This window comes from Barbus barbus, assembly GCF_936440315.1.
Source record: "Barbus barbus genome assembly, chromosome: 47".
In the NCBI taxonomy this organism is placed as follows: Eukaryota; Metazoa; Chordata; class Actinopteri; order Cypriniformes; family Cyprinidae; genus Barbus; species Barbus barbus.
This window is the reverse complement of record NC_136725.1, coordinates 18,731,802-18,750,556: the sequence shown is the minus strand read 5'-3', so window position 1 is coordinate 18,750,556 and position 18,755 is coordinate 18,731,802. Positions and strand designations below refer to the sequence as shown.

General features: G+C 36.1%; 2 protein-coding genes and 1 long non-coding RNA gene across 3 annotated transcripts in view; 1 reads left to right on the top strand and 2 right to left on the bottom strand.

The window, feature by feature from the left end:
• LOC306865889 (leucine-rich repeat-containing protein 75B-like) overlaps nucleotides 1–4,086 on the bottom strand; it is a 29,057-nt gene extending 24,971 nt beyond the window's left edge. The window contains exon 1 of the mRNA XM_079410709.1: nucleotides 3,500–4,086. Within this exon, the coding sequence (XP_079266835.1) occupies nucleotides 3,500–3,772 (273 nt within the window). The 5' untranslated portion in view covers nucleotides 3,773–4,086. The remainder of the gene's footprint in view (nucleotides 1–3,499) is intronic.
• LOC306866153 overlaps nucleotides 1–18,755 on the bottom strand; it is a 527,798-nt gene that overhangs the window by 427,344 nt on the left and 81,699 nt on the right. The gene's annotated exons all lie outside the window — the stretch shown is intronic.
• On the top strand, nucleotides 8,652–18,720 carry ggt1b (gamma-glutamyltransferase 1b; the record flags this gene model as incomplete). The annotated part of the gene is made up of 12 exons (XM_079409995.1): nucleotides 8,652–8,824; nucleotides 9,918–10,048; nucleotides 10,741–10,830; nucleotides 11,206–11,398; nucleotides 11,615–11,775; nucleotides 12,771–12,920; nucleotides 15,522–15,658; nucleotides 16,445–16,632; nucleotides 16,765–16,892; nucleotides 17,379–17,491; nucleotides 17,585–17,698; nucleotides 18,574–18,720. The coding sequence occupies 12 exons, from the start codon at nucleotides 8,652–8,654 to the stop codon at nucleotides 18,718–18,720; spliced, it is 1,725 nt and encodes a 574-aa protein (XP_079266121.1).

Genomic DNA, 18,755 nt, shown 5'->3' with positions numbered 1-18,755 from the left:
AAGTTTTTGTTTTTGTTAGACACTGCAAGATAGTAAAACCTATACAGCAATATTTAAAAATGTTTTGATCAGAGGAAGAAAAAATTAACCTGAAATATCATTTAATATTTCTTTTTTTATAGAAAAACTGAACAGCACCTTTGTAGCATTGACATCCACTGCATGTGCTCAGTAGAGCATGTAAGCGGAGTTGTTTCCTGCCTTTGCTCAATGAGAGTCAACGGCGGAAAATGAATTGCACTCATTAGGGCACAGGAAGAGCTACAGCAGAGATAAGAGATGATGTTTTTGTCCTCCTCTCTTTGGTTCATTTTCTCTCTCTCCGGGGCAAAAGGAAGCATCCCTCTCCATCATTTTGATCCCCAGTTGATTAACATCCAATCCATTTTTCCCAGAATTGAAAAACTGCTTTTCAATGCACAGAAATGAATTTCTTTTGGCAATCTACAGTCTTAAAAGGTAGCGAGCTTTGCCTTGACGTGACCTCTCTCTCCCACAACAGGGTGTTAAAAGCTTCCAGGGCTGGGGTGATTGAGATGGCTCCATGTTTGAAAAGCTTTTCGACTGGCTGGGCATCCATGTGACAAAGTGCCATATCTAGTGATGACTGAAAATGCACTTAACCGCAAACAAATCTGAACTATTTAAAAGATATTTAAATGACTAGAATAATTCGAACAAATTAAGTATCACGAATGATAATTTAAATCAAATGGATAAAAAAAAATTAAAAAATCCAATGGACCAAAAATTAAGATGGGACTTGCATGTGAACTCAGGGTAAACAATTACCTCTAGAGGTGTGCGATATTTATTGTCTACGATAATATCGTAATTGTCGTTTCAGTAAAAATGCTCCTATAATTCAAGTTATTGAAGCAAAAAATTAAAGGTTCTGTATGTAAGTTTTTGACTCTACTAAAGCATAAAAATACCATAATATGTTTGTAGATATTTAGTAAACATGCTAAGTTAACATACTTGTTTATCTGAAAAGCAATGCTACAGTCAGTTATTCTCCTTTGAAAATGTGCGTTCTGTGCCGTAATGTCAGTCTCTAGTTTTGGTTTGTGAAACCCGCCCACTGCCAGTTTAACCAACTGTATTTCGGCACCCCGGGTTGCCAGTTGGCGGGAAACAAAACATATTTAATTTCAGTCATCGTCATGTGTGCCCGTTCTGGTTGGTGTCGTCGATCTGGCAACCTGTGTGTGCCTCAAGTCTGAGGAGGAGGAGCCGGGTGAAAAAAACCCTCTCCAATATTTTGAATTTGCAATACCTAGTTCAACCGCTAGGTGTCAATCCTACATACAGCACCTTTAAGGTTTTTTTAATATGTATAAGATTTGACATAGCCTAGTTGAGTAATATAACAATAGTGGCATTTTCCTGAATATTAGCTAACGCGAACACGATCGCGAATGTGATATTAATTTTATAAAACAGTTCAAAGAAATTCATATTTATTGAGCAAAATTTTATACTTAATATTTGTTTCTGTTTTGCCAATGAAAATAGTTCCAAACAAAGCTAGAGCAGAACATTTGCACGTCTCAGGGACAAATTAATAGCGGAACTAATCATTTGAGTCAGTGATTCAATGATCCATTCGTAAAGAGAGCCATTTGCTTCATTTTCAAATGAATCAGCTGTTTTAAATGAATGATTCAATGAATCATTCAAGGGACTTACTGCCACCTACAGACTGTAGTTTTTTTTTCTTTTTTTTTTCAGGCCTAAACCAGAAAAAAATCCCCAAAATATCGAGATATACATTTTTGTCAATATCAGAACACCTTACCAACCCCATAACAATGTCCTGACAACCACTTGGAAATCTTTTTGCACAAACAAGCACAGAAACTGTGACAATCTGGCTTTAATTTACTGTTTTCAAGCTATCAGATCTACCATCATCTCATTCTGTTCCAATTATCTTTTGATCCAGATGTCCAGACTCTCCCTCCAGATGTTCAACAAGCTACAAAACATCACATTAAAATTACTCACGTTGCATAAAAGAAGCTTTTCTCAGCCCCTTTTATCAGTGAGGGTGGAACAGGAGGACCCTCATCATCAGGTTGCATACACTGAGATGTTCCTTGATTTGAGGACCCTCTTGACAAGCTAATCAATAAACACAATTCAATGGCACAAAATCCTTCATAAAGTCCATAATGCATTCTGATTCTCTCATAAACACTTCAAAGCTGGAACTGTGGTGCTTTCATTAGCATACGCTGGATCTGCACCACTGGTCTTACTACGCAGTGTATCAAGACAATCTTACTACACAGGCCATCGAGATAAAATGATGGACTTACAGAGCACTGAGGTACCTGTCAATCATCAGCTGCAATATCTCGGCACTGGACCTCAAAAGCTGAACTGTTCATCAACAGCTATCAAAACTCTGTCGTAATCGAGACATCAGGTCAATGGCTTTGGAGAGGTTGGTTTTGCTCTGAGCAGTTTGTGACATCCTGAATGTCTCCAGATTTTGTAGACCAGCTCATCCGTTTGACAAATACAGTAAATGTAAATCAAATCATTTATGAAGCATTTATGTAAAGGAAAATTTTGAGTCACTGTGATTATTTTGGATTAGGTTGTGAAGAAGCTGTGAAACAGGTTCTGTCAAGCGTGTACAGAAAAGCTATTAAACTGGTTTGTCCATCATAATCTAAGATACAACACAAAAGAAGCATAAAACATAATGGAAAATCATACGAGAATCTGAAATGTATTTACTAACAACCCAGAGAAAACATTTAATCACTCAGAAGAGACTAAAGGAGTTTTCTAATACAAAAATATGAATGTCCAAAAAATCTATAATGAAATGGTAAAAAAAACATGTAAACACCATGGTACTTTTCTGATTTTGATATAAATTAATGTCCATATTTATGCCATAGTATGAATTTAAAAGAAATATGATTATAACTCATAACATTCATTAATAAAAACTTTAATTATTTATTTAATAATATTTATATCAATTAATAATAGTAACATGGTATTTATTACATTCCATTTTGGAAAAGGGTCTCAAAATACAATATTTTACCTTACAAATACAATGCTGCATTATAGGCTACTTGGCACATCACCGTGGTATTACCACCCCCGTACCATGATACTTCCAAAGTACTTTTTGTAAAGCTTATAACTTTAGCAGTGCATACAATGAATTATTTATTGCACCCAGAGGTTCTTGCAATATTTGGATTCGTTTTGGAATTTCATTGTTTTCATTGCACAGTTTGAGAGAGTATTCATGTTTTACAAGGTTATATTCTCAGGGTATGATTGAAATACTGCAGTCTAGATACAACAAAGAGATATCATTTGTGATTTTTCTTTTCTTAAGTGAAAACATCATGCTACAACAGCATCATCTTCATCATCATCAGCAGCAGCAGCAGCAGCAACAACAACCTGTAGTTCTGTGTAAGAAACTACACAATCTGGATTATTAACAAATTATGTTTTGTACCTTTCTAAGCAGTTTCAACACATCGATGGCTTGCTCCACCTTTTGCTCCTTCAGCAGGGCTTGGATCTCCCGAACCCAAGCCACTCTCCGGACATACGGGCTGGGACTGGATTTGCGCAGCATCCCTGGGAGCTTGTCGGACTTGAGCATGAGAGAACTGAATAAAAACTCTCCTCTTCCTCCACTCCTCTTCTCCTCATGATGCTGTCGACCCCTCCGAAAGAAAGTCGCCTGGCTGTCCAAGCTACTTTGCCTGGTCAACTTCGATCCCATGTTTCAACTTTCCTATTTCAATATCAGAATCAAATAATACAGCGCTTTTTCATAAAGCATGTGTAAAGTAAACCTTATAAGCTCTCTTTAGTGAGTGCACGCTCATAATTGCACTTTGTCGTGGTCAGTTGCTCGTATGATCAAATGCATCAAGTAAAATTCATATTGAGCGCACGAAATGATAATAATGTCACTTTCTCCTCGTTTCTCTTGCCCCTGCGCGCGAGTCCGCTGTGTTTGTGCTCTTCCAGGCTTCCCCTAACACCACGCCCATATCTCACTCGCTGTCCAATCAGAATACTCGATTCCCACATGTGTTTACAGGAGTCACGGCTCCGCCCATTTTTAACACCTCAGTGTTTATGATGGGAAGCCCGTTCTGTCCTGTCAGCACGTGTCGGTTTACTAAAATTATATAACAATAACCATCAATACAACCATAAAACGAATCAGAACAATCTAACATAAATATTTCCAGTGATTTACAAAAATACCGTGTTATTGAATGATGTGCCATAGTATTAAAAGAGGTAAAATGGTACATGGTTTTGGTTAGAAAAGACATATACAGTATGCTAGAGTTTTAATTTGATCAATGTCTTAACTGCCTATAGAGTCGTTTAAGCTTAAGGTGTTGAACTTGACCATAATTTTTTTATTTCAAACGACAGGATGCATTTTCAGGTTTGGTTTAAATGAATAACGCTAGTGTATTAAAAAAATTCACCTTTTTTGTTTTCTGTACGTTTGACCAAAAAACCCTCTACAAACGATTCCGTGTGTTAACGTCCAAATGATTCGGACAGAATCGATTCAAATCGTTTTGCGAACCGAAAGAACCGATTCAATGCACTCATGAATCAGTTAGTTGAGATTCTGAACAGCCGACAAGAAATGAACACTAATTAGTTTCTGAATTAAACGAGAAAATGATTCATGCGTCGACTGTAATCAGTTATTAATCAGTTACAGGCTATGCAACTAAACTTAACTAAATGAAGCTGTTTGCTAAATGACTAAAGGGACCCTAGGCCTTTTTTTAGGCTATTACATGATAGGCATACTTCACAGTATTTCATATAATAACACGGTATTATTATAGTATATGTTAGGGGAGAAACTTAAAAATTAAAAAACACCATGGATATAGGCTATATCATGGCATAACCATTTAATACCATCACCATTTGTTTTTGTTTTTCCCCTGTATGGTTAGGTTTTTGTTAGCAGCAAAACTGTAAATACAATTTATGCGGTATAAATGATCACAAATAAATCATATACTGATAAAAAATAGTACAGTGACATCTATCAAAATCTAGGCTTTTTTTGTTTGTTTTTTGGACATGGCAATACCATGGTATTTTGGACAGTTTGTATTCCCTGGAAGAGCTGTGTTGAGCAAAAGCATTGAACAGGCTTGTTGTTAGACCAGTAAACAGAGGTTAGATGTTAAAAATTTTGGCTTTTTGATGTCTACATTATGTGGAACATTATGTGTCCAAACTTCCTATAGTTAATCATTCACTAGGCAAATGTAACTAAATGATGTAAGGTAAATGATTACAACTTGAACGGCTTAACCATTCAAAGATTAAATGCGTGAATACAAGTGACAGAGTAACAAAAATCCACCTGTAGGTGTGAAAAGTTTGCTAGTGTTGTTTTTTGCAGATGTGATTCTGCTGTGATTGTGGCACAGGTGGGTTTACATCACAGCAGAACCTGTGCCCTTTTCACCTGTGTCCATAAAGCAATTATGGATGATTTCTCGGACTGATTTGGTTAAAGTTTGATGGCCATTATAGTTAGACATTGAGAGCTAGACGTCAGTCAGCCTGTGTAAAGGAGACTCATTCTATGAGAGACTCTACAAGAGGCCTGTGAAGTCTACAGGTAGGTGATACTCCATATACTCAAACCTCAATGTACATTAAACTCATCATTTATGAAATTAACGGAATCATCACAAGAGCTTTGACTATTTTCACACAGAAAGCAAAGAGAAAAATATAAGAAGGCAGAAATATTGTCCAGCATCCTTCCCGTTGTTGTGTCTTTTATTTTGGAACACACACTTAACTGAGATGATCGTAATTTGTGCTCTTTTGTTGCGATTTGTAGGAGGAAATAACACAATCTTTTGCTCTTTTCTGTGCTTGGGAGAAAATTCTGGTCTCTTGTGTGGTGGGTTTAATTTTGTTGGCTGCAGGCACTGCAGGTTTCTCTGAGATGTGCTGCAGTTCGTTCCCACACACAGCACAGTCTGACAGGATTTAATGTGGACAGTAGCAGGGCTTTGAAACTATGAAAAGGCTCGTTTCTGAGGAGGATTTCACTTCATACAAGCCTTTTTTTATTCCAAGTTTTCAAATTATAAATGCATGAAATTTTCCGGCCTTTGACAGGGATACATTAAGCTACATTAAGCAACATAAAATGTAGAATATGAAAGAGCCAGGATGCATTTTGTAATTCTTTATAGTGCTCATTTTGTGCTCAAATAATACAGAATCAGGAGTTGATTTACACTGGGAACCAATAAGCATGTGTGTAATGATCAAATGAGCAATTAATTACAAGCATTTATAATAGCAAAACTATCTTCCTCAGAGGAATATTAACAGCTAACTAACAGAGAACAATTTATTATGCTTTTTTGAATGAATGATCATTGCAAATATGCCTTGCCTTGACTATGTATTTAGCAAGAAAGCAGAAAATGTTGTTAGCATATTCAATCTCCTGCTGTTAGTATTCTGCTTTATGAATTATGTTGTTACATAAAGCATAGAAACGGTTAAAGGGCAACTTTAAGCATATCTTACATTATACAATCATGGATTGCAAAAGTTAATATGACCACATCATGGTTATATGAGAATACACAAGCCCCATATATCTTATCTGTTATAGGTACAGTTAGTCCATCTTCTTTTTGTTTAATCAGCAGTTAGATTTAATCTATTAGTTCAGTAATTCAGTTGTGTTCAGGTTCACTTGATTGTTTCAGCTTGAGCTTTTCACTCTGTGAAACCCTAACCCTGGGTTATCGTTGTTCAAAACCCCACTTTTAACCCCAAGTGAAACACTTGTAATTTAAAGGGGGAGGTTATGAGACCCTGCTTTTGCGGTGTTAACCCCACAATTTCATGTGAAACGTGTACAGTGTGAAACAAAACAGTGTTACTTATTACTTGCAGTGTTGCTTTTCACACCTAGTTAACCCTTGGTCATTCTAAACCCCGGGTAAACTTCATGGTTCCCACTTCTCATAATTTACCTAAAGTTAGCAAGTAGCCCTGGCTATTCATAAACTGACTTTGCACACTGAGGGGTTAATTTTCTTATTTGCATATTTGCAACGTCAGTGTCATCGTCTGGATGAATGCAGCACGCAACATGTTTTCATAACAGCTCTAGCATTGCATATCCTACAGTATACCATCAAGTTTTCCATAATAGAATTTTTGAACTATAAAGGTAAGAAAGAAACGGTCTCTTCTGTTCTCATATTTACGTGTTTTCCATCATCATTTAAAGGTGTTTTACTGTATAATTTTTTTGACTGTGCTAAAGCATAAAAGTACCCGAATATGTTTGCAGATATTTAGGAAAGTTCACATACAGTCAGTTATTCCACTTTTGAAGTGCGAGTTCTGTGTCAGAATGTCTGTTTTTGTTTTGGTCTCTGTGATTCCGCCCACTGCCAGTTTTTTCAATAGTAATTTGACACACCGGGTTGCCAGTGGAAAACACCATGTATTTGCAGCCATGGAAGCCAGCAAATGATCTGGGTCAGATATGGCAGATGCTACCTGTTCTAAAAAGCATTGGCAACAATCTAAAAAGCTCTATGAATAAAGGCATATCAGAATGCGGATAAATCAACTCATCAATCTGGCAACCCATGTGAGCGTTGAGTCTGAGGAAGTGGAGAAGGGGGAAACGACTCTCTCCAATATTTTGAACTTGGATGGCTAGCTGTCAGTATTACATACTGCACCTTTCGGATAAATTTGTTTCCAATCAAATGCTGAAATGACAAATCCTAGGCTGCTGACTTGTTGCCTTGCTACCATATCAGACAATAACTTTGCAGGCAGCATTTGCGCATGAAGACACCTAATGAAACTGATTTCGGACATGCTTCTGAGGCAGTATAACGGTTTAATGATCTACAACAAAACAGAGTGAATGAATATTTAATTACTATAATACTGATTTCTCACTAGAAGTAACATCAAAAGTGGAAAAAGTTACATTTACAAACAAACTGACCACCAAATGCAACTTTCAGACACCATCTTTATTTTTTTAGCTTAGAATGGAACGCACAGGATTGTGGGATATCAAAGACAGGGAAGGATGCATCTGTGCAGCCAACGCAGTGACTGTCCAAATCACATGAATATGAGCAAACCCTGGCAAAAAAGGGTTAAAATGAAAATAAGGGTTTAATGAAAATAACCCGGGTTACGTGTGAATAGCCCTTTGTCAGGACTAGATGCTTTGCAACAGACACCCAATCCCGTTCCTAATATTTATCGTGCTTCGTACAATCATAGAAACACCGCATATAAACAGTCATTTCAGCGTTTGAGTGCAAAAATGTCAAATGATGATGAAAAACTAATTATATTGAAGACGGTTTAATATTACCTTTGTAGTCTGTAAAGTCCTTTGTCGACATTGCAAATATGCAAATAGAAACCTTAACCCAGGGTTTAGGAATGTACAGTGTGAAATGTCAGTGCCCTAATGAAAGCACTAATTAATTACATGACTGCTTTCGGATAAGGCGGCAAAAATGTAAACAAGCAGTCTATATGCATCAGCAACATAAAACTAGACATTTTCTGTTGCATGTTGCAGGGAAATGGTGCAGAAGTCTACTGTGGCGGGCCTCGCTTTGCTGCTGCTGGCTGCAGTCGGCACGTTTTTGGCCGTTTTCTTTTCGGTGCAGGGCAAGAAGTCCTCTCCTGAACCTGAAAATGGTTACTTCAAGGCAGCGGTGGCAGCAGATGCTGGGAAGTGTTCAGAGATCGGCAGGTTTGAGCTCTATTCTCCTGAAATGCACATTCATGTTTTGCCATATGGCTCGGTTTCACAGATAGGGCTTAGGTTAAGCCAGAATTTGGCCATGGTTCAATTAAGACATTTAAGTAGCTTTTATAGATAAAAACATTACTGGTGTGCATCTTGAGGCAATGAATTTAACATCTTTTAAGATTCCTCAGTGCAAGTTTCTTTCAGTTGAAATAGCCCAGACATGCATTTTAGTCTAGGACTAGACTTAAGCCTTGTTCACATTACATCAGAATTTACATTATTGTAAACAAACAGCAAAGATGTTAGAAAGGCCATAGGAGGAGATGATTGTAAAAATGTTTTATTTGGTAACATCAGAGATCATATTTAAAAGCTGAATCATCCACATTTCATCCTCCCATACCACACACCAAAGAAAGATGTTAAGGATCACATCATGTAGTAATTGGTTTTTAAGGTATCAACTGCAATGTTACATTTTTGTCGCGGAGATAAACACTTTTCTTGTACTATTATTGGTGTGTATCAATTTCACTCTGTGAAAAGCTATGTGAGATGAAATATTAGAATGTTTTGTCAGGTTACTTAAAAATGTGCTCCAAGAAGTAAAATCCACTTAAATTGGTTTTATGTAAGTGAGAACTCTTATTTAATCCCACTGAATCAAACTGAGCATACTAATGAACATCATTTTAAAGGTCACATCCGGTAGGAATAGATCCTTAAGACTCAACACCAGAAGTGAATGGGGTAAAAATGTTAACTCACAGGTATCATCATACTTCCCCAGTTGATTAATCACAATACATTAAGACAAGTGTTTTGAATTACGTTTTATGAAATGTTACGTAAACATGCAAATGAGGCATTATCTAATTAAATATGCCACTCATTTAAATACATGTCCAGCACAGGAATCTGAACACCAGATTATAAATTTTAATAAAATTAACAATCATATTGCACATTTTTGTCAATGCATAAAATATTTGTAGTGTTTTTCATCAAACTCTTTTAGTTGTTGTTCATACTGATATTTAAAATGATCATGTCAAGGTTTGCATGCCAAATGCCCTCTCTGTGTGTCCTCCAGGGATATCCTGAAGAGAGGCGGTTCCGCTGTAGATTCTGCCATTGCTGCTCTGCTGTGCGTGGGATTGATGAATGCCCACAGCATGGGCATCGGAGGAGGGCTCTTCTTAACTATTTATGATGCCAAAACAGGTATGCAGTCACTATTACCTGTCTGATTCAACCTGACACACCAGTCTGCACTGTCTGTGTGTATATAAAGAATTTCTGCAGATACTTTAAGGATCTATTTTTATCATTTTATTTTTAATATTTAATAAAATGTATATTTAATAATATTTGCTACTTTTGTTTGAAAACTATTGCATTTTTATATTATATTTGCAACTTTTAGTTTTTATGCACACACACACACACACACACACAGACAGACACACGCATATATATCACGCACATGCACACACTGTTTATAATTTAATATCAATTTAATATAATTTAATATAAAACTAATTTGTATATGTACCAGTGAATTTATGCACATATTTTAAGAATTTATTTTTATATTTTATTTGTTTATTTTTAATATTATTTCTATTTATGAAGAATATATGTATACATATAGAGAGGAATACAGTATATGCATTATTTGCAAAAAATATTTTTTATATTTTCATGCACACTGCATAAATAAAATGTAAATAATTGTACATAATACAAATGTTAAAATGTGTCTGTGTGTATGAAGAGTTTATACACATATTTTAATAGTTTAATATATTTTATATTATTTTTTTTTATAATTATATAAGAAAAATAATGATAATATTTAATATTTATAATTTTGGATTTGTTTATATTGATAGATTATTCATTTGATTTTGCAGGAAAAGTGGAAACCATCAATGCACGAGAGACGGCCCCTGCAAACGCAACCAGAGACATGTTTGGAAATAGTACAGACCTTTCCCAGAAAGGTATCTATTAACTACATTACATTAACTGGGAAAATCATTAGTGAAACAGGATTTACATGATGAGTGGCTTCATGATACGGCGCTAGCATGGCGAGATAAGCATAAAAAAATATCAACACAATTTCAAGAATCAATAACTCCCAGTACATCAGGCTCTACATATGGTAAATATAGGACTTTTCCAGGAAAACCATAAAACTGCTCAGCTCATTGTACACATGATCGCATGTCACAAAGTATGTAGTGTTATCAACTGCCATATATATATTTTTTTAACTGCTGCATTTTTATTTTTCTTAAGTTCAGTGTTTCATATCCTTTGGTGGTTTTAAATAATAAAACATGGAATAAAGTGTTTCAAAAATTCATCCACAGGTGGTTTGTCCATCGCTGTTCCTGGAGAGATTCGAGGCTATGAAATGGCCTATAAACGGCATGGCAAGCTTCCATGGAAAGAGCTGTTTTTACCAAGCATACAACTGGCCAGAAATGGCTTTCCTGTTGGCAGAGCATTGGCAAGTGCCATTAAGTCAAACAGAAACATCATTACGGGTGATAAGATGTTATGGTGAGCACACATGGATATTTTCAATCAAGATGTTAAGCATACAAAAATATTCTTAATTTTAACAAGGTTCACAAAGTAATTTGTCTTTGATATGACAGTGGGGTGATATTAGGGGGTTTTATATTATAAAACATTTATATAATGTAATTTGTAATATGGTATATCCACTTTTAACCACTGCATTTATGCACTAACATTTTCGGTTTGGTTCCTTAGTTCTGTGTTCTGCGATTCCACCGGCAACATCCTACAGGAAAACGACACCATCACCTTCACAAAACTGGCTGACACTTATGAGTTCATTGCAGAGAATGGGCCTGATGCTTTCTACAGCGGACAGCTTGCTGAGAAACTTGTGAGGGACATCCAAGCTGCAGGTTTTTATTCACACACATGTCTATTCCATTATTTGGTATCAATAACTCAATTAAATCAAAAGTGTGGTTGGATAACATGATTTGATTTTCAAACTGTACCCCAGAGGACCTTGTATGTGAATATGCGAACAGCAAGAAATAAAAAAACATATCTTTTTGTTTTTATCCACACAGTATATATACACATACACTGTACATGCATTGCTTAAATTTTAGTTCTTATGCACAATGCATATAGATAAAATGTAAATTTTTATTACAATGTAATTTACATGTTTATATGGATTAAAGTTAGTGGATAAAATGTAAATAATATAAAAATATGGAATCTGAAAGATTCAAAATATTGAGAAAATCACCTTTAAAGTTGTCCAAATGAAGTTCTTAACTATGCATATTACTAATCAAAAATTAAGTTTTGATATATTTACAGTAGGAAAATTACTAAATATTTTAATGGAACATGATCTTTACTTAATGTCCTAATGATTTCTGGTATAAAAGAAAAATCAATCATTTTGACCCTTACAATGTATTTTTGGCTATTGCTACAAATATACCCCAGACTGGTTTTGTGGTCCAGGGTCACATATTTAAATGTCTGAAATCCCCTGAGCTAACCCTAAAAAGTTTCTTGAGTCTTCTTCTTTAGTCTCAAGTCAAAATCTTGATCCAGGAATACATTCTGCTAGTAAATCACTATAAGCATAGAGCCACATTTTTTATTTCCTGTCAAATGTACTTGACTGCCCATATTAGTGAGCTAAAGATGCTACGTTGTGCAGTTTCTAGGCTTCTGTTGTGGTTCATTGATTTCCAAATATTTTACATCCCACTAATTCCTGCAGTGCTGTCAATAGTCCACCCAGGCCGAGGTGTTGAAGGATAACACACAATTGGTTGTTAATGACTAAATCAATAACTTAGTAGGTTTGATCTCATTAAGTTGCTTAGCATCATGTGTAATATGGGTGTCTTTGTCGTGTGTGTTGCAGATGGGATTATAACTCTGGAGGACTTGAAAGATTACAAACCCTTGCTGGATGATTCCCCCCTCACTGCCACTGTGGGTGATTACACAATGGTGACACCAAACGCACCTGCCAGCGGCCCAGTCCTCACGCTGATACTCAACATCCTGAGTGGTAGGTACAGCGTTCACACGCTGGACAGCCTATCCAGGGCTGCCTTTCCCAAAAGCCTCGTAACCCTAAGTAGATCGTAGAACCATTGCCACCAATGGTCACAATGCGGCCCAGGACACAAATGAACTATTCATGCCTGAAATCGCTTTTATATAGGGGCATTTAATATATAGCCTGCAATTTAAATAATATAGGCTAAACTAAGTTGTTTTTCTAAATATTTTTTTGAAAGAATATTTCTGCCCGTTAAAAAAACCCACACAAAACCAAAATGTTGAAATGGTTCCAACATGTCACGTAAACAGTCATTGGGATACGATTAGTTTTTTTTATTTTTTATATATATATTTTCCGTTTTAATTTAATTTATGTTTTCATAATTTAGTTTGATTTCATAGTTTAAATTTTTTGACATTTTTATTATTTTATGTCTGTATATATTTTTTTATTATTTTTATTTCAGTTTTAGAAAATACATTTTTCATGGTCAACTAGCTGAAAAAAATATTCAGAGTTTTTGGAATTTATTTCAGTTACGTTTATTTTAAAAAGTCGTGACGTATTGTCAAGTATGGTGACCCATACTCGAAATTGGTGCTCTGCATTTAACCCATCCAAGTGCACACACACAGCAGTGAGTAGTGAACAAATGCACACACGCACACACACACCGTGAACACACACCCGGAGCAGTGGGCAGCCATGCTGCAGCGCCCGGGGAGCAGTTGGGGGTTCGGTGCTTTGCTCAAGGGCACCTCAGTCGTGGTATTGAGGGTGGAGAGAGCGCTGGACATTCCCTCCTCCCACCTACAATCCCTGCCGGCCAGGGGCTCGAACTCGCAACCTTTCGATTACGAGTCCGACTCTCTAACCATTAGGCCACGACTTCCCCCCGACTTTCAAGTAACAAAAATATTCTATTTATGGTTTTAGTTTTACTAAACTACCCTGGCCCAAACTCAATATCGATTTTAGCGATTTTAACAACCAGCCAGTAAATATAAGTCTGTATAGTAGGTTTATTGTTCATTCGAGTAGGACATTTACAAAAAATGACTCGCTGTTCTGATTCAGCACTGATTCAAAAGAATCTGTTCATAAGAGTCATTTATTTGCAAATTAGACATAACGGCTCGTGCTATGTTCATTGTCGCATGCAAATTTTTCCTGACTGAATTTTAAATTTTTGTTTCACACATACTTATTATATTGTATAATGTTATGTCATGTTATGATATAATGTTTACTATTATATTTGTTTATATTTTTTTAATGAGCAATGTATTAGTCAATCGACCTTCCTCTGAGCTGAAAACAAGTTTCCATTTAAACCAATGTGGACCGGCATGAGAATTTGGTGTTTTTAGCAGCGAGAGGAAGCATCTAGGGATTACTGATTACAGGATGACCGTCAGTCAATCTTTAATGTTCTTAACTGTTTCCTCATGTCGAACAGTGACTTCAGAACATCCCAACTTTTCTTTGCTACAAGCCATTAAAATCCCTCCACACAAACACTAACGTGGGCTGTTTGCCACTAATTGGACACCAACCAAGCATGGAAAAATCCATGCAGTCAGTGTGTTCCGACCCTGTCCTTGGGGTTCCACCAGTAGGGGATACTCTGAAGCAGCCTGTCATCTGAGATTCATCAGCTTTGCTTTCTTGCGGCGAGCTGGACGCTCTCCACAGCTCTGTGTCTTGGTCTTATTCAGACACCCACTCTGTAGCTTTACTGATGAGATACTTAGTCATTAAGTTGCTGGCAGACTGGGCATGGCTGTTCATAAACACTGTTAGCTCTTGTTTTTTTTTTCACAATATAGCTTGATTTATTCAGTCGTTATGAAACATCTTCCATGGCGAATCATTCATAATTGTTCAATTATTTCAAATAGACAGGTCTGGCATGAATGGTCGAGACAATTTGAGAAGTTTTCAGACACTAAAACTGGGTCAGTTGTCCAACAGTAAAATAATAGTTGACCTAAAAGTGAAAATGACAGCACCATTTACTCACTGTCATGTCATTTCCTAAACCATATCACTGACTTACTTTAGCGGAACACAAATGAGATGTTTTGCAAAATGTTCTGCAGCATTTTCAGGCTTAAAGAACTGAAATTTTCCATAATAATCCCATTTGTGCTTCTGTATATTCAGATTTGATGAGATGAAAGAGAAAAACAATTGCATTTGGCTTCACGTCACAATAAAAAAAACACATATTGATTACCCAGCTAACAAAAATATGTTCTAAGAACGTTTTTGCTAACATTTTTGCTAAAATCATTCATAACATCCAGTTTTTGGAACTTTTTTTTTGGTTTATGCGAACAATAAGTGAACATTCCATTGTATCATTTAGCAAACATCATGGGAGTGTTACTTTTGAATGTTCTCTGAACAAGTAATAAAAGGTGAAAATTACTAGACAAACGTTCAACTAAAACCTTTCAGAGTTAAAAAGCTTCCGAAGACCTTTCTATGGCAGTCATCTTGATGATTGGCAGTTCTAGCCATTTATATGACAACAGTTAGCATGGTTGAGTAATCACAGAATGTAGTGAATCTAACTGAGCTCTCATTCTCTTTCCTCAGGTTACAACTTCAGTTCAGACAGTGTCTCCACCACTGAAAATAAAACCCTCACCTATCATCGCATAGTAGAGGCATTCCGGTTTGCGTATGCCAAGAGGAGCATCTTGGGGGATCCAGAATTTCTCAACATCTCCAGTGTAAGTGGTAATGAAAGTGATAATTCATTCAAAATAAAAAAAGGCAAAAGAAAAATTCTGTCATCATTTACTCATCCTCAGATATTTTGTATCATGCCTGTTTTCGTCTTCCTTTTTCCTGTATCATGCCATTTTTATTTTTATATTTCTAGATCATTTATCTTAGTTTTAGTCATTTTAGAACTTTAATTATTTTATTTTATTTGTTGCCAATGCAACATTTCTTAAGTTTAAGGCAACATTTTAATTTTTGTATTTTTATATATATTATTTCAGCTTTATTTTAATGATCAAAACTGATTTTTAGTGAGTTTAGTTTTAGTTAACATTAACAACTCCACTTTGGACTGAGTTGATATTATGTGGCCAAAAACAGCTAAAACATTCTTCAAAATATCTTCCTTTGTGTTCTGCAAAAGTCATACAGGTTAGAAACGTCATTTTACATTTTTGGGTGAACTATTCCTTTAAGTGACTTTTTATCAGTAGAATATCTCTAAACCTCAACCAACATGCATTATCTTAATGTAAAAATGCTCACATGTATTTTCAGCAGCTGTTCACATTGACACAGGCATATGTTCGTCAGCTGTGATCAAAGCCATTACTGAAAGCGGCATGCTGTATCTCACACTAATCACAGAGCATGGAAATGGTGTGCTATTGAACGGCTCATTGTGCTTTCGCCCCCTTTTGATCAGCTGTTCTTTCAAGCTGTAGATTATTGTGCCGCCAGCAGGGCCGCAATAATGATCTGCTTTACCTCCTCCTCTTTCTCGCTGACAGTTCATCCAGAACATTACCTCGAAGGACTACGCTGACATGATACTCCAGAAGATCACAGATAATACGACTCAGCAAGAGAGCTACTATGAACCCGAGTTCTACCTTCCCGACGATCACGGCACATCACATGTGTCAGTGGTGGCAGAGGATGGCAGTGCGGTCGCCGCCACCAGCACCATCAACCTATAGTGAGCGAGCATTTGACATCTGTCATTATTTAGTCAGAGCTTTTACACTTTTCAGGACAATCAGCTTCTAATTGACTTATTCATTTAATAATAATATTTGTAAATTACATCATATTCTTTTTCTTCTCCCAGTTTTGGCTCCAAGTTTATGTCAAATTCAACTGGAATTATACTGAACAATGAGATGGATGACTTCAGTTCTCCCTTGATCACCAATAACTTTGGAGTTCCTCCCTCTCCCAACAACTTCATTGTCCCACGTGAGAAAACATGTTAACAACTATTGGGCAATAACATATTTTTTTTTGTATGTGTACTATAAGCCACATGAGGCCATACTTTACATTGAGCTTACTTACTTTCTTACTTTTGTCATTTAGCAGACGCTTTTGTCCAAAGCGACTTACAAATAAGAAAAAGTAACTAAAACTAAAAAGTTACAACTCTATAAATACTATCTACCCACATATTTAAGAAAATAAAGAAATTAAATAAAATTGACACATGCATATAACAACATTTCAATAATAAACATATCAATGAAAAAATTTAATAAAAAGCGATAATACTATCCCTTGCCGATATGAGCTTTATGCACAATGTTTTCTTAACATCATTACATATGGTAAAATTACTGTAACAACAATATGGTAAAAACACAATATTAAGTAAGAGTAAAAAATTGTTACATGTGACCCTGGACCACAAAACCAGTCATAAGGATCAATTTTCTCATCTTTGCTCAGATAAAAGGCCCATGTCTTCTATGTGTCCCGCCATCCTGCTAGACAAAAACAATAAGGTTAAAATGGTGGTTGGAGCCTCTGGTGGAACAAAGATCACCACAGCCGTGGCCGAGGTGCACTTCCATTTTATTTTAGTCTAGATGATAGTTGTGCTGGGCGTAGTTTAGACCTTACCAACTCATACATAGCTGACATCTTCTGCGCAGGTGATCTTCAATGCACTGTTCTTTGACTATGACTTGAAGAAAGCGATAGAAGGCCCGAGAATTCACAATCAGCTCAGTCCAAACACCACACAAGTAGAGCCTGACTTCGACAAGGTGGGTGTAGCAATGTATACAGGTGTCATTTTAAACAGTAATACTAGATATATGACTGAAATCATGAACAGCATATACTGTATCTCCTCTGTGCTGTACACTGTAAAAAAGAAAGAAAAATGAAATTTATGGTAAAAATATGGAAGCCAAAACTTTACTGGACTGAATGAAAATTTACAGTAAACAAAAAACATATTTCATTAACTGCTATAATGTTAATATATGAATCTACTGAAGTATAACAATCTGTTTTGTACCTTTATAATATGCTGACAACCACCATAAAAACACAGGTGGTAATGAGAAATCCACATCATGAATCAAAGTTCAATACAAAGCTGAGGTAAATATTAATATGTAGAATATCATTATATACAGAAGAATATTAATATGTAGAAGATAGTTATACACACAAATACAAAACACCATCTTGGTATCACACAACACTAAAATAATGCAATAAACATGCAAATCAATAAACTAAGAATAAACAGCTGGTTCAATGAAAAACATCTAATGTGAGCTGTCACACAGAGACTTTTGGAAATGTCAATTTATGTTTTTTCACTGTAAATTTAATAGTATTTAAATGTAGTTACATTTATTACAGTTGTTTTCACTGTATATTGTAAGGAAACTTTTCCCCTGCATTTTTACCAGTAAAATTACATTTTGTTTACAGTGTAGGTGAGTGTTTTTGAGTGTAAACACTTATCTGTGGTCACATTTTGCCCTAAAATGAAATTACTGTAAACACAGATTCTTTTAATGTTGGAGTGAAGCATCACCCGGATATTTTCTTGATATTTTCTTTGGTTGTTGTGAATACACATGTGATTTTGGCTAAGCACAACCCACACACTATTAACCCACAGGCCATTTTGGAGGGCCTTGCTGCGAAGAACCATGTAATAGAGGTGTTGAAGTCCATGGGCGCAGTGGTTCAGGCCGTGGTGCGGTACAGTGCTGGCCTCAGCGCTGAGTCAGACCCCCGTAAGGGAGGATATGCAGCTGGGTACTGACATCCGACTCAGCGATCCACGTCTCCGGTCCAGCT